This window comes from Barbus barbus (genome assembly GCF_936440315.1).
Source record: "Barbus barbus genome assembly, chromosome: 39".
Taxonomy (NCBI): Eukaryota; Metazoa; Chordata; class Actinopteri; order Cypriniformes; family Cyprinidae; genus Barbus; species Barbus barbus.
Window position 1 is genome coordinate 7,107,058 of NC_136717.1, and position 15,139 is coordinate 7,122,196.

The 15,139-nt window shown below is 36.7% G+C and overlaps 1 protein-coding gene across 1 annotated transcript; it reads right to left on the reverse strand.

Annotated features, from left to right (window-relative positions):
* Positions 1–56: 56 nt before the first annotated feature.
* Positions 57–13,839, reverse strand: LOC306858864 (uncharacterized protein). The gene is made up of 9 exons (XM_079399635.1): positions 13,558–13,839; positions 12,894–13,096; positions 11,363–11,455; positions 7,794–7,889; positions 6,678–6,788; positions 4,062–4,182; positions 3,443–3,719; positions 2,278–2,330; positions 57–2,185 (listed from the first exon to the last, which is right to left on the reverse strand). Exons 1-9 carry the CDS (start codon positions 13,559–13,561, stop codon positions 963–965), a joined length of 2,181 nt encoding a protein of 726 aa, XP_079255761.1. The 5' UTR covers positions 13,562–13,839; the 3' UTR covers positions 57–962.
* Between the last annotated feature and the right edge of the window lie 1,300 nt (positions 13,840–15,139).

Here is a 15,139-nt window from a genome sequence, read left to right on the forward strand (position 1 = left end):
TGGATTTGATGTTCAAATGATATTTAAAAATAACACAGCACCTCTTTTGTTTTGTATGATTTTTAATTAACACTTCATGTCAACACATTGTTTCTGTTTAGTATGAGGCTATAATATTCAGCATATTTCATTATTAGCTGCTAAATGAGAATCATTGTGGCTTTAAATCATCTTAGAAAAACCTAAATCTAAAACAAAAAAGTGGGCTCCAAACCTATATTCTAGAGACAATATCCACAACACGACACTGTTACACACATCAGTAATGCAAGAAAATGTTGCAGCTGTTCTTCAAATGACTTGTAATGAAACAACTGCAGCTCACACAAGTTCAAGGACATCAGCTTGGCAGGACACAAAGTTGAAACAGGTTTTAATTAAGAGATAGTTCACCCCAAATAAAAAATGTTGTAGTTATTTACTCACTCTTATGTCTGCAAGTATTCTGAAGCCGTATAACAGCTTTGTGTGGGAAATAGAGCAATCACCTTCAGTAAGCCGATAAAAACTTAAACCAGATGGTATGGTTAACAAATCAGACTGTTAAGTTCTCAACTAACCGACTCAATCCGGTCACAGTTAACAGCTCAGTAGAAGAGCATTAATAATTTCAATTTGTTACTCACACAAATGAGTAAGACTTGGAATATAGTGCATAAACTGTATGGACTATTTTATTAATATGATCCTGTCTTTTTGTTTGTCATTTTTAGAGCTTGAAATGAACTGTCAATTGGAAAGCACTTGCTTAAAGATTCTTATAAAATGTCTTTCTTTTCCACAGAAAAAAAAACAAAAAAAAAAACAGCATATGGGTTTAGACATGAGTCATGAGGGTGAGTAAATCATGTAATTTTTGAGAATTTTTTTTTTTTTATTAATTTTTGGGTGAACTATTGCTTTAAAGATCATGGTTGATTTCACTCCACACAAGGCACTCAGGATGACTTCAATGATTCAAGTCAAACACTGTGGCTCTTCATGTGCCTATTTAGGTGTGTACGACATGTGTAAGCCTTTGGGCACAGAGGACATGGGAAAGGCCTCTTTCCAATATGAGTGTACATGTGCTTGCTCAAGTCATAACGTCGGATGAATCGTTTCCCACACTGCAAGCAGCAGTGTGGACGCTCTCCGGTGTGAAAGCACATGTGTGCCGTTAGGTGACTCGAAACCACAAATTTCTTGCCACAGATTTTACACTGATACGGCTTCTCTCCTGTGTGAGAGCGCAGATGCACCTGCAGGCATCCGGCGGAGACAAAACCCTTTCCGCACTGATGGCAAACGTACGGCTTCTCCCCTGTGTGAATTCTGATGTGGATCTTCAAATTCCCAGACAGTGAAAACTGCTTCTCGCAGTACGGACAGACGTGTGGCCGCTCACCAGAATGACATCTCATGTGGGATTTTAACTGGATTTTGCTGTAAAATCGCTTTCCACATTGCGAACAAAGGAGAGGTTTCTCACCTGTGTGGTTTGAGAGGTGGGCAAGCAGGCTGCTGTTCGCCGAAAAGCACTTCCCACACTGGTCGCATATATATGGCCTGAACTCTGCATGGGTCTTCAGATGGCTTCTTAATTCGCTGTCAACGTTGAATGTCAAGTCACAAAAACGACACTTTCCTGGCTGCCGTTCCGGTTTAGACGGGCGGACATCTTTAACTTTGTGAATCTTCTGGTGGATTAAACTGGCTCGGTACGACCCGAAAGTCTCATTGCATTGTTTACAGGTGTAGTTCCTTTTAACAGTGGGAGTTCGGTGAGTTCGCCGGTGACCGACTAATCGTGACAGACTAGTGAACAGCCGTCCACATTCAGGGCACTTATGTGTGGTTTTCTCTTTGTGCACTCGGTTGTGCTTATATAGGGTCCTGAGGGATCTAAAGTGGGCTGTGCATTTGATGCACTTAAAAACTCTGGAATTGCAGTTGGTGCTCCTGTGTGACACCAGTTGCGCTGAATCGTCAAAAACCTGCCCACACTGTGGACACTCATGGGTCCCCGCCTGGGTGTGAATTTCCTGATGCTTGACAAGATCAGAGCGATAGATGAAGTATTTTGTACACTGCTGACATTTATGTACAGTCCTGCCAGCATAGTGGAAGCCTTTAGAAGGTGTGTTTGGGAAAGTGTCAAGAGAGGGCCGTTGGAGAGGGACAGCTGTCTGAAAAATTAAATCACCTAGAGGAAAACATGACAAACAGAGACGGTTTACTTTAAAGATCCTGAAAAGATATAAATAGAATCTCAACAGCCATTCAGAGAGGCTGTACCTTTATGAGCATCATCGGTGGATGGTGGTACACTTGGCTCTTCTGAGTTACACCTACAAAAAGAATTAACAGGATCTTTTACAACAAAACTATTTATATCTTAATTTAGGAACACTGCAGTACAAATTTTGTAGTGAAGTGCTCAAAGCCTTCATAAAAAAAAAAAGAGACTTTGAGATTACAAACGGAGTAATTATGGGGATATTTCTCACATCAGATATTTTGACAACAGTCTGACAGTAACCACCTTGAAATGTATTGTTTAATGTTGTAAAGTTCTTGCTCAAGATAGAATCACAGAAACTGCCTTTAAAGGGTTAGTTCACCTAAAAATGAAAATTCTGTCATTACTACATTATCAGGATATTTTTAAATGAAATCTGAGAGTTCCCAGACCAAGAAACGTAGCAAGGACATCGATAACAAAGAATCAGAAAACAAGAATAAGAATTTATTCAACAATTCTTCTCCCCAAGTTAACATCTTCCGCCATTTTGGAGAGTACCAAGACACATGCGCACACTTTCTCCAGAACATAATCAACGTAATCAGTGTTGTTTACATTCAGGAACACGTTCTGGGGAAAGCACTTGTTTTCTTTGCACACAAAGTATTCTCATAGCTTCACAAAATTGAAGTTGAGCCACTGATGACACATGGACTGTTTAATCAGTGTCCTTACTATGTTTCTGGGTCTGGGAACATTTCAGCTGTGTTGCTGTCTATGGAGGGTCAGAGAGCTCTCAGATTTAATCAAAAATACCTTAATTTGCGTTCTGAAGATGAACGAAGGTCTTGCGGGTTGAAGGAGACAGATAAATGACAGAATTTTCATTTTTGGGTGAACTATCCCTTTAAAAGCATCAACACTCAAAATGACTTCATTTGATAATGATCATCCACCAACGACTCCAATGGGACCCCAATAACTTTCATTGTATGTTAAAAAACAAATATCTTGCTTTGTGTTTCACAGGAAAAAAATAAATTATACAACTTTAAAAAAACATGAGGGTGATAGAAATGATTTTTGGACTATTCATTTATGCTAAACAAATTTCAAAATAAGAATAAACAAATAACTAATCTAATCAATATTAGTGACTGAGTAGTTGGTTGATGTACAACTAGCTGACCATCCAAGACCTACTATATGGTAACTTACCGTTGCAATTCATCGACATTAGAGTTTGTTTCTTTTTCTCCATCACTGTCTCTAGAGGACTCTGAGGACTCACTGCTGAAGCTGGATCCCACATTCTGGATGTTTGGATCACCCATCACAGTCTCCTTGTTGACACCATGTTGTTGGTTTGGCAGGTTTTCAGAATCAATTGGCAGTAATGTGCCATCATTGTTGTGCTGGTTTATAATGACTGAGTCACCAACCGGCGGCAATGACAATGATGACACTATTCGATCCTCCACTATTGATGGAAGAACTTCAAAAAAAAAAAAAAAAAATGTTTTGCCATTGACCAATTGTGCTCAGCAACTGTATTTTTTTAACATTAACAAATGTAGGTCCTATTCTTCAACCAAGGCTTATGTGGCTAACCAGATAAGTTTTGGTGTGACTTAGCATGAATTTAACATTTCTCTTTTTCACCAAGAAAGGGTATCCAGTGATGTTAAAGGAGCAGTATATAAAGTTCTCAAACCTACATGCTTGGCAAAGTATATGTCTTAGGTTTGTGCCAGCTATCCTGTAAAATATCTGATTAACCAAGTAAGCAATGTTCGATTAAAGGTACCTGAAGCACATGGAATGGACTAAATTTTACCATTTTTATCCAAAGTCCCACAAGCATCCATCTGCAACAAGGATAGCAAGTTGTGTGATTTACAAACCGAGTTTACACATGCATCTAGCTCCCCAGGGTGACAGTTGAGCAACAATGAGAGCTGGAATTAAAGAAAATGAATAATCAGAAACAATTATTTTTTTTTTTTTTGTGCAATTCAAAGTGTGCTACACACAGGTGAGTGGGCCTGTACAAATGGACATTCTTTACACTATGTGCACTATGGACACTTACACACACTGCTGCGTGTGCACAATCTCACAAAAGACTCAGCAATATATGTATGTTTACATGCTCATGCACTACAAATCATCCTGCACTGTTCCCCAACCAGCTGCTGACTCAAATGTCTCTCTTTGCACATGTACAGTATTTGTGAAGCATTCGTATAGTCTGTATTTTTTCTCTTCTATTTTTTAGTTTGTATAGGGTAATATTTATGTGAAGCATTCGTATAGTTGTATTTTTTATCCTTTATTCTTTTAGTTTGTATAGGGTAAATACTTACAGTTGTGGTCAGAATTATTGGAACCCTTGGTAAATATGATCAAAGAAGACTGTGAAAATTAACCTGCTTTGTTAATCCTTTTGATCTTTTATTTAAAAAAAAAAAAAAAAAATCACAAAAAGCTAACCTTTCATTGGATAATAAGAATTTAAAATGGGGGGAAATATCATTATGAAATAAATGTTTTTCTCAAACACACGTTGGACACAATTATTGGCACCTTTTTATTCAATACTTTTTGAAACCTCCATTTGTCAGTTTAACAGCTCTAAATCTTCTCCTATAATGCCTGATGAAGTTAGAGAACACCTGACAAGAGATCAGAGACCATTCCTTCATCCAGAATCACTCCAGATCCTTTAGATTCACAGCTCCATGACGGTGCTTCTTCTCTTCAGTTCACCTCACTCATTTTCTACAGGGTTCAGGTCAGAGGACTGGAATGGCCAGCAGAAGCTTGGTTTTGTGCTCAGTGACCCATTTTTGTGTTGTTTTTGAGGTTTGTGTTTGGATTATTGTACGGTTGGAAGATCCAAACATGGCCCATTATAAGATTTCTAATAAAATCAGTCACTTATTGATTTTTTATCTGTTGGTATTTGATAGAATCCATGATGCCATGTGTCTGAACAAGATGTCCAGGACCTCCAGTAGAAATATAGGCCCACAACATCACAAATACAGCAGTATATTTCATTGTACACATGGGGTACTTTTTATCCCTGTGTTCACCAAACCCATCTTGAGTGTTCGCTGCTAAAAAGCTAATTTTTTAGTTTCATCTGACCATAGAAGCCAGTCCCATTTGAAGTGCCAGTCCTGTCTGATAACTGAATATGCTGGAGTTTGTTTTTGGATGAGCTAGGAGAATTTTTCTTGAAATCCTCCCAAACAACATGTGGTGATGTAGGGGCTGTTTGACAATTTTTTTTAAAGGTTTTCTGACCCCGAGACTCAACTATTTTCTGCAATTCTCCAGCTGTGATCCTTGAAGAGTCTTTAGCCACTCAAACTCTCCTTCTCACCGTGCATTAGGACGATATAGACACACGTCCTCTTCCAGGCAGTTTCATTACATTTTCTGTTGATTGGAAATTCTTAATTATTGCCCTGATGGTGGAAATGGGGATTTTCACTGCTCTAGCTCTTTTCTTAAAGCCACTTCACTAATTTGTGAAGCTCAATTATCTTTTGCTGCACATCAGAAATATATTCTTTGTTTTTTCTCATTGTGATGGATGATTAAGGGAATTTGGGCTTTGTTTTCCCTCCTATTTATATTTCTGTGAAACAGGAAGCCATGGCTGGATAATTTCATGTTCATAATCACCCTAGAGTGCTCAAAATTGTGAATATGAATGGGAGTATACTTCAGAGATATTTTACTCTTAAGAATTTCTAGGGGTGCCAATAATTGTGTCCAACGTGTGTTTGAGAAAAACATTTATTTCATAATGATATTTCCCCCCATTTTAAATTCTTATTATCCAATGAAAGGTTAGCTTTTTGTGAATTTTTTAAATAAAAGATCAAAAGGATTAACAAAGCAGGTTAATTTTCACAGTCTTCTTTGATCATATTTACCAAGGGTTCCAATAATTCTGACCACAACTGTATATATAGTATACTTATAGTTAAATCTGTCAGTAGGTTAGTTGTGTATAGGTTTATAGTGTTTTTTACTTCATTGTTGTATGTCTGTATTTATGTAGCACCGTGGTCGAATTATTTATGCTTTATAAACAAAATGCTTAAAGGGATACTCCACCCCAAAATAACAATTTTGGAGAATATCCGCTGGACGCAAGCAGCGTGCACTCTTGTGTGTCAGCCGCGCCACAAGGATACTTCTTCTACATTTGAACCACTGATGGCAGATGGACTATTCTGACGATGCTTTTTATACTTTTATGGACCTTGACAGTGCAATTTACTGTCAAGGGGACAGTCATTGTGTTCCGAAGACGAACAAAGCTTTTATGCGTTTGGAATTTTAATTTTGAGGTGGAGTATACCTTTAATAACTAGCAGCTGGCTTGAATCATTCAGATATGGTTAAAGTATTTAGTAAGCATGTATCATTAGACCTGTTTGAAGTTTGGTACAGGCAGAAGTTGCTCCAATCTGGAGAGAAAAAATCCAACAAGGACTTGCAGTGCTTTGTCAAAGTCAGGACCGTACTCGACTGGAAATACTTCCTGAAATACAAAAACTGTCTTTCATCTGAAATTTTCATGCAAGCCAATCTAAAAAATTATCACAAAAAAAAAAACAGCCATTCATTTTTTTTTTTTGCAACTTCTCACACACTCTCAAATCAAATATAGAATTACTGGTCGAGGCTGGACATCAAAAACCTTTGGCGCATGTCAAGAGTCAAGAGTCAAGACATGTTTTCAAGTCTCTGACATAAAGACTGCAGACTTCACTTCAAAGTGCAAGAGAAGTCTCAAAAAAATCCTATTCATACTGGGAACAAACATTCACCCATAGACAAACCAAAGTTACATGTATAATATTCTAGCAATGCCAAGGTCGTGGGTTTAATTCCCATGTTATCTCCATATTATCTAAAAAAAAAAAGGTTTAAAACTTAGATTGAATAACATACAATAACCAATAAAGCAATACTTTATGGATTTAATATAACTTTATTTAGTATGGCTGCTGACCCTGGATAACCAAATTTTACTGTGCACACATTAGCTAACATTGTGTTTGGTGAGAAAGAGCCTTAAGTTGAGTCATAATTCAATGCATTTCCTTTCACTCTAAATATAACAACATCCTCTGATAGATCTTGATAGCACACATACATTACATACAGGTGCTGGTCATAAAATTAGAATATCATGAAAAAGTTGATTTATTTCAGTAATGCCATTCAAAAAGTGAAACTTGCATATTAGATTCATTCAATACACACAGACTGATATATTTCAAATGTTTATTTCCTTTAATTTTGATGATTATAACTGACAACTAATGAAAGTTTGAAATATATCAGTCTGTGTGTAATGAATGAATCTAATATACAAGTTTCACTTTTTGAATGGTATTACTGAAATAAATCAACTTTTTCATGATATTCTAATTTTATGACCAGCACCTATACATGTCTACATATTAGAAGATTTCATATTTATTCTGCAACTTATCTGCAATACATCTTTATTTTTTTAATGGATCTTAAAGACACTGACCTGAAAGAAGTATTCTCTTTTCATGGAGTCCTCTAGCAAGCTCAGGACAAGTTGAAGTACACTGTCTTGTAAACTCTCCATGTCTGTGTCACTCACCTGTGGACAGGAAAATCTCATAAATAACATTAATGGCAACATAAATAAAGTTTAATTGTAGAAAATGGGATGTACACTAATTTGCGTAAAACTAATTTTAATGGATATAAATACACATATACTCAAAATTCACTAAAGCCACAAAAAAGTCAACTCAAGACAACTTACAAGCACATCTACTAGTAAATGCTGTAGGAAAAGCTTAGATAAATAAACAAATACATTATTTGTTTGATGCATACTTACGTTCTTCAACAGTTTATCTTACCACAAGATAAAGTAACCCTGCCATATGCATTTTATTCCTTTGTCAGTCATGGTGTTCATTTAGTAGTTGTTAATATCTCTTGCTTATCCTTTGTTAATAATTACACTTGTTTCTTCCTTGTGTTGTACAATAACAAGTTCTATAAGCTAACAATATCTGACCAATCTTTCAGATAAATTGTTGACCAACTCCCCTCAGTTTACATTAATTCCAAAACTGATTGAACAGCCCCCTGATAGCAAGAAGAGATGCTGGTGGTAAGTTTGTTTTTACAATGTGAGATCCTCAATGATGTGTACACTGAGGAACTTGAAGCTCCTGACCCTCATCAATTGTTTTTTGTTTATAGGAATTTGCAATCTGTTCGGTCACGTAAAGCTCGCAACTAGTTCCTTCGTCTTGCAGATATTGAGAGAGAGGTTTTTCCTGCGCTTTCATGTGAGCTCCAGTGCTGAGGATCAGTGGTGAGGAAATTCTTAAAGGTGCCATAGAATGAAAAACTGTCTTTACCCTGGCATATTTAAATAATAACAGTTCTGTACATGGAAATGACATACAGTGAGCCTCAAACACCATAGTTTCCTCCTTCATATGTAAATCTCGTGATTAAAAAAGACCACTGAAAAACAGGCGATTCAGAACATAACACCGACTGTGACGCAACAGTCGGGATCACTACGCCCCCAACATTTGCATAAACTTGCCCTTGTTCTAAGCCGGCCGAACCATCAGAAGCTCTGCAGGTATTGTAAATAAACAAGCGCGGACAACAGCAAAAATAACAAAATAAATTTTATGTTCCAGGCCGTGCAGGGGGTGTGAAGTGCAGGGATGGGTTGGTGTCTGTATTCAGAAAGGCACAGAAAACAAATAACGCGAGCCACTAAAGGGACATGGTTAGCTCCTTGCTAGCGGTAGCCTGTTACAGTACATACGATTTCACTCTCAGTAAGGAGAGATGAGGATGATGGCGAATGACTTACAGATCCTGAGCACCACTGACAAGCATCTGATCTTGTGAAATGTGTGGTAAGTACTGTTGCTCCATAATGTAAACATAGTTTGTGTGATCGCGTCTCTTGAAAGTGAAACTATAACGCGATCGATGGATCGTTCAAAAGCAGTTTCAATGCCTCGCATATTAATAACGGCTCCCTGATGCCCGCGTTTTATAATACAGTATAATTACCCGACGATCTAACTGCGAGAGAAAGTATTTAAATATATATTTTCCTCCCTGTGCTTCCTTCTTGCTGATGAGCTGTACTGTGAAACAGCCAATCAGAGCAGAGCTCAACATTGAGCAGCACTGTGAAACAGCCAATCAGAGCAGAGCTCATTATTATTCATGACCCTGCCAAATAAGCCAATAACAGACCGTTTCATTTTAGGGAGAAATCCTAGGGTTGTAAATGGACATGTAAAATCGTTTCTGGAGTTTTTTTGCCCTTACCTAAGCCACATACCTTCTGTGTAGATATCAGAGAACAATTTAAAATACTGTATCAATGCATTCTATGGCACCTTTAATCAATTTATCATTCTTATCACCTGAGAATAAGTAGTCATAAGTAGCACAGGTATATTTGTAGCAATAGCCAACAATACATTGCATGGGTCAAAACTATTGATTTTTCTTTTATGTCAAAAATCACTAGGAGATTAAGTAAAGATCATGTTCCATGAAGAAATTTTTGGAAATTTCTGACCGTAAATTTATCAAAACTTAATTTTTGATAAGTAAATGCATTGCTAAGAACTTTAAAGGCGATTATCTCAATATTTAGATTTTTTTTTGCACCCTCAGATTCCAGATTTTCAAATAGTTGTATCTCCTAACCAATCATACATCAATGGAAAGCTTATTTATTCAGATTTCAGATGATGTATAAATCCCAATTTTAAAAAAAATTTACCCTTATGACTAATTTTGTGGTGCAGGTGGTTTTGTGGTGTTTTTGTAGTCACATATTAGATTGCTTCGGTGCAGGCACAAGAGTGAAAGTTTTGAAGCATGACTGCAGAAAAGGAAAGAGATGGGTTGAATATGTCTGAAAACTCCAGCCATCTGGGTCTCAAATGCTCTGAGGACGGAGCCGGGAATGCATTTTTGACCCGTTTCAGATTACATCAGACAGAGAATGAACTAACTTTTGCCTGCAAAAGCTTTCTCCATGAGGGTGGCATTGTTCTGAGCACCGTTGAGGGCAGCTTTGCTCTCAAAATTAGCAAAAGTGGTCTTGAGCTTGTCCAGAGGAGTTACAGCAGTGTTCACAGCAAAGATCACAGTCCATTATATTGCCGATTCTCTGCTACAAGCTTCTAGTGTTGGTGGATTTGACTCCACGTTGCCTATGTGCTGACGCTTGGTTGCTCTGATAGATTTACTGAGAAAATAACTGAAACACTTCCAGAACATGTCCCAGTCTAGGGCCGGGGGAACTGACATGATGGGGTTGGCTCTCCTTTTGCATTTCTAAATTTGCAGCTGGACAATCTAGATAAGGGCTCCAATGCAATATTTGTAAACAAAGCACTGGTGTAGAGGAACTCAAAGTCTGGTTTGTGATGAGCAACAGAAGAACCAATTTCCAAAAGTGTTGAAACTTCCAGTAAGAAAAACAAGAGCATTTGTAGCAAAACAAGCAACGCAATGTAGCGTCAAAAGCTTGCAACACAGTTGTCATTTTTTTGGTGTCATCTTGGCACGATTTGAAACCGGCTTGGAAATTGCAGAGTTGCACAGCAAGACATCATATGATGTGCCAAACACACAAAAAGCAAGCGAAAGTAAAATCTAAATCTTTACTGCAGAGTCAGTTCAAGTTGCATTTTTAAGATCTCTGAAACATGGATTTAAGACATTTTAATGGCAATATTATTTAACACCCTATTTTTACATTAGGACTTTTTTAAGGGTCCACAGACACCTTGATTTATCATTTAATATCATTTAATCAGGAAATCAGTTCTACCATTTGTGCGCTTAACAAAAAATGACAATATTTGATCATAATAGACTATAATCAGACTATTTTGATATTAAACAGAATCATCTTGCAAAAGTAAATGCAGGTGCACGCAGTGCAAATAGACATTCTGAGTGCTTCATCTGAGCTTTATTAAAACGATTTTTATTTGGATTTAATATATATAAAAACAAACAGATGTGCGATAGATTTTAAAAAATCCAGACTTGACATACCTTCAATAAATCAGCAGTCTGAATTTGGTGAATGTGTGATTTGACAGTATGAAGGTCTGCTGGGAGCTCACCTCGACACATCTCAAGAATCATCTAAAAGATAAATTATAGTGAACATAAAACGATTAATACATGATGGACAGCATCTAAGTTTTAATGTTAACTACATCTGCAAGTGTTCTTTGCAATATATGAACTCTGGTCTAGGACAACATTATTTATACGCAACAATGAATTATTAAGGAAAACATACTTCACGAAAACAGGAAATGTTTAAGCATGCAGCTATAGTGAAAAAATTCACCGACATTTCACTTTTAGAAAGTTAAAACTCCTTTGTAACTTTAGCAGTATGTTCAACAATAAAGCAATTATTAAATATTGTTTCCACAAGTTATTGTGAAAATATGAAGGTTTTTTTTATTTCAAAGGCTGCGCAACTCCAGAGGTCGCTTTTGCTGGCTGCATAAATCACCATTGCGGTCTCATTTCAGAAAAGCAACAATTATAATATAGGAGTGGATGGGTGGCCTGCCACATTTTACCACTGTAACTGTGTCACTAGAACAGAAAAGTTTAGGAACCTTGCTTGCATGCTTAGCTGATGTAATATCTTAAATGCCAATTTTTTTTGCATTTAAATGAGGGTAAGACGAAAGCAATTGTCTTTGGGCCCTCTGTGGGTAAAGGAATACCAAATTTTAATTGTGGTCAACAACTGAGAAAAATTTGGGAGTTCTTTGTGATTCCTCCCTTACGTTTGACCAACACATCAACTTAGTAGTCAAGTCATGCTTTTTCCATCTTAAACTTCTATCAAAAGTTAAATATTATTTATCCTTTAAAGACCTTGAAAGAGTCATACATGCTTTTGTTTTATGACGTTTGGACTATTGTAACTCCTTGTATATTGGACTACCCAAATCCTACATGCCACTGCTTCAAATGGTTCAAAATGCCACAGCCAGATTTTTAACAGGGGTTCGTAAACGAGAACACAATACTCCGATTTTAATGCCTCTGAATTGGTTGCCATAGAGTTCATATAGATTTCAATTTTAAATTTTGTTGTTTGTTTTTAAGACCTTAAATAGTCTGGCACCTTCTTATTTGTCAGATCTTGTAAATGTGAATAAGTCAGCCAGATGTTTGTGAACCTCAGACAGTATTACTCTGTCATATCCAAGATCAAGACTGAAGTTGAAAGGTGACCATGTGTTTGCAGTGGCTGGTCCTGGGCTATGGAACAGTCTTTTCTTATCTGAGAGATCTGCATCTTCTGTATATGATTTTAAATCTAAGTTACAGTTTCATCTTTTTACCCTTGCATTTAATTCATTACAATTCTTGGTCTCTTTTTAATTTATATTTAGTGTATTAATTTTATTATTATTACTTTCTATTTTACCTTTTTCTTCTGTACAGCACACGGTCAACTCTTGTTGTGTTTATTTGGGCTTTATAAGTAAATAAATTAAATGAAAAAAAGAAAAGAAAACAGTAACAAGTACAGTACATAAACACTTCTTACCTTTGCCCGCAGCCCTACTATCAAAGTGGCCCTCTGCCTCCTATTTAAGAGCTCTGGCACAAGGTTTGTCATGACAGAAACAAATTCTTCCAGTTTTCCAAATTGCTCCACATTCTGATCCTTGACAACTTGCCACATGAAGGCGGATGTGAGGCGCAGAGGAGAAACCAGCAGGCGAAGTGAGGAGAGAGGAGGGACATACTCTAAAAAGACAAACATTTATATGTATATCTATATATTTGCATTTATTCATATGGAGTGACATATCGGAATCCACATTTAAATAACATTCACATTCCACATTCAAATAATTTAAACCTGTAAATAAAAGTTTCAGGATATTGAAAAATGTAAATACTGAAATCAACAATTAAAAATTACATGAAATATTTCGCATATTAATTAATATACATGTGTGTTTATGCTGTGTTTTGCATATACACACATACACGTATATTAATTTATATGCAAAACAATGCAACAAAAGCGCAAATTAAAGCTAATAATAACGTTACATGCCAGTAAATAATCTACCATCCAGCATGAGGTTCTAGCTGTGTTCATCAGAGCTATGATACTCTACATCAACAGACCAGTCATGAGAAATACTGCAGGTGTGAGCATTACATATCTAACGACAAATAATATAAATGACTATACACACCCATTGCTTCTTTGTTTGAATATATTTGGATTCACAAACAGTCTTGTTCCCAACTTCGTGTTGACTCGTTCCGTTACACACTGCGCATGCGTCTACAAGTGAGCTGCGCATAGAACGGCAAACAGCAAAAGATTAACTTTTAGAGGGGCGGGGCTCATCGGTTTGAGTCTTGTCTGTAGTTGGTCAGAAACGATAATTGTAAATAATAATTCTCCAGTTTTTAATAGAGGTAATCTGTGTCATTACTCGGGTATAAATTATTGTCCAGACCACTGCTGAAGTGGCGGTGATATATGAGGAAACGTGCTATATGGTACTTTTCTCAGCACAGCTCTAGGTGGACCAATCACAGTGATTTGTGATTATTGTAATAGGATTTTTTTTTTAAACCATTTTATACAGATAAATGGAGCAAGCATACATGTGATTGTCAGGTGGCAGTTTGTGCATGAATCTTATTTGAAAGATTGTTAGTTTTAGTGTACACACATCTCTTTTGAGATATAAAAAAACCCTGTTGAGATTTTAATACGGTGTAATGGACAGCCTGCCTTTATAGGCCATCATGCACCCCCTGGAGGAAAAATACTTTTATGTTTTATTTGAACATCACGTAGGTGTCTTTAAGCCTCCCTCATTTATTTCAGTGTACTGCACACAACGAGAGTGTACTGCCATCTTTCGTTCAATAGGGCTATAAGTTTATAGGCTACAGTTGTGGACAAAATTTTACACAGCCAATATCTGCAAAATGTTAACAATTTTACCAAAATAAGAGGGATCATACAAAATGGATCTTATTTTTTTATTTAGTAGGCCTACTGACCTGAATAAGACATTTAACAAAAAATATGCTGAGGCCTACATATAGTCCACAAGAGAAAATAATAATTGAATTTATAGATAAATAGGACCCCGTTCAAAAACTTACATATGCTTTATTCTTAATACTGTGTTAACTGGATGATCCACAGCTGTCTTTTTTTTGTGATAGTTGTTCATGAGTCCCTTGTTTGTCCTAACCAGTTAAACTGCCTGCTGTTCTTCAGAAAAATCCCACAAATTCCTTGGTTTTCCAGCATCTTGATTTTGAGATCCATCTTTTCACACTGAGGACAACTGGGGGACTCATACACAACTATTACAAAAGGTTCAAACACTCACTGATGCTCCAGAAGAAAACACAAAGCATTAAGAGCCTGAAAAAATGTTGAATTTGGTCAGGGTAAATTTAACTTATTTTGTCTTCTGGGAAACATGTAAGTAGCTTCTGAAGGGCAGTACTAAATAATAATAATGATGATAATAATGATAAAAGATATTTAGGCAAAATAAGCAAATAAGATTCTTTATTTAGTTGTGTTGTGAGCATTTGCACTGCGTTTCTTTATTTGTTTGTGTTGTGAGCATTTGTAGCACCTGCTGTCAACTTGATGAAGATGTTTTCTTGATTTGCATGTGTTTTCTTAAGTTGCAGCGCATTGAGCTCTCTCAGCCACCGTACAGTTCAGTCAAATGTAATGTCCCGGATATTTTGGGTGATTAAGAAATCCCAGCCGGACGCATTTTTGTAGGTCCAAAA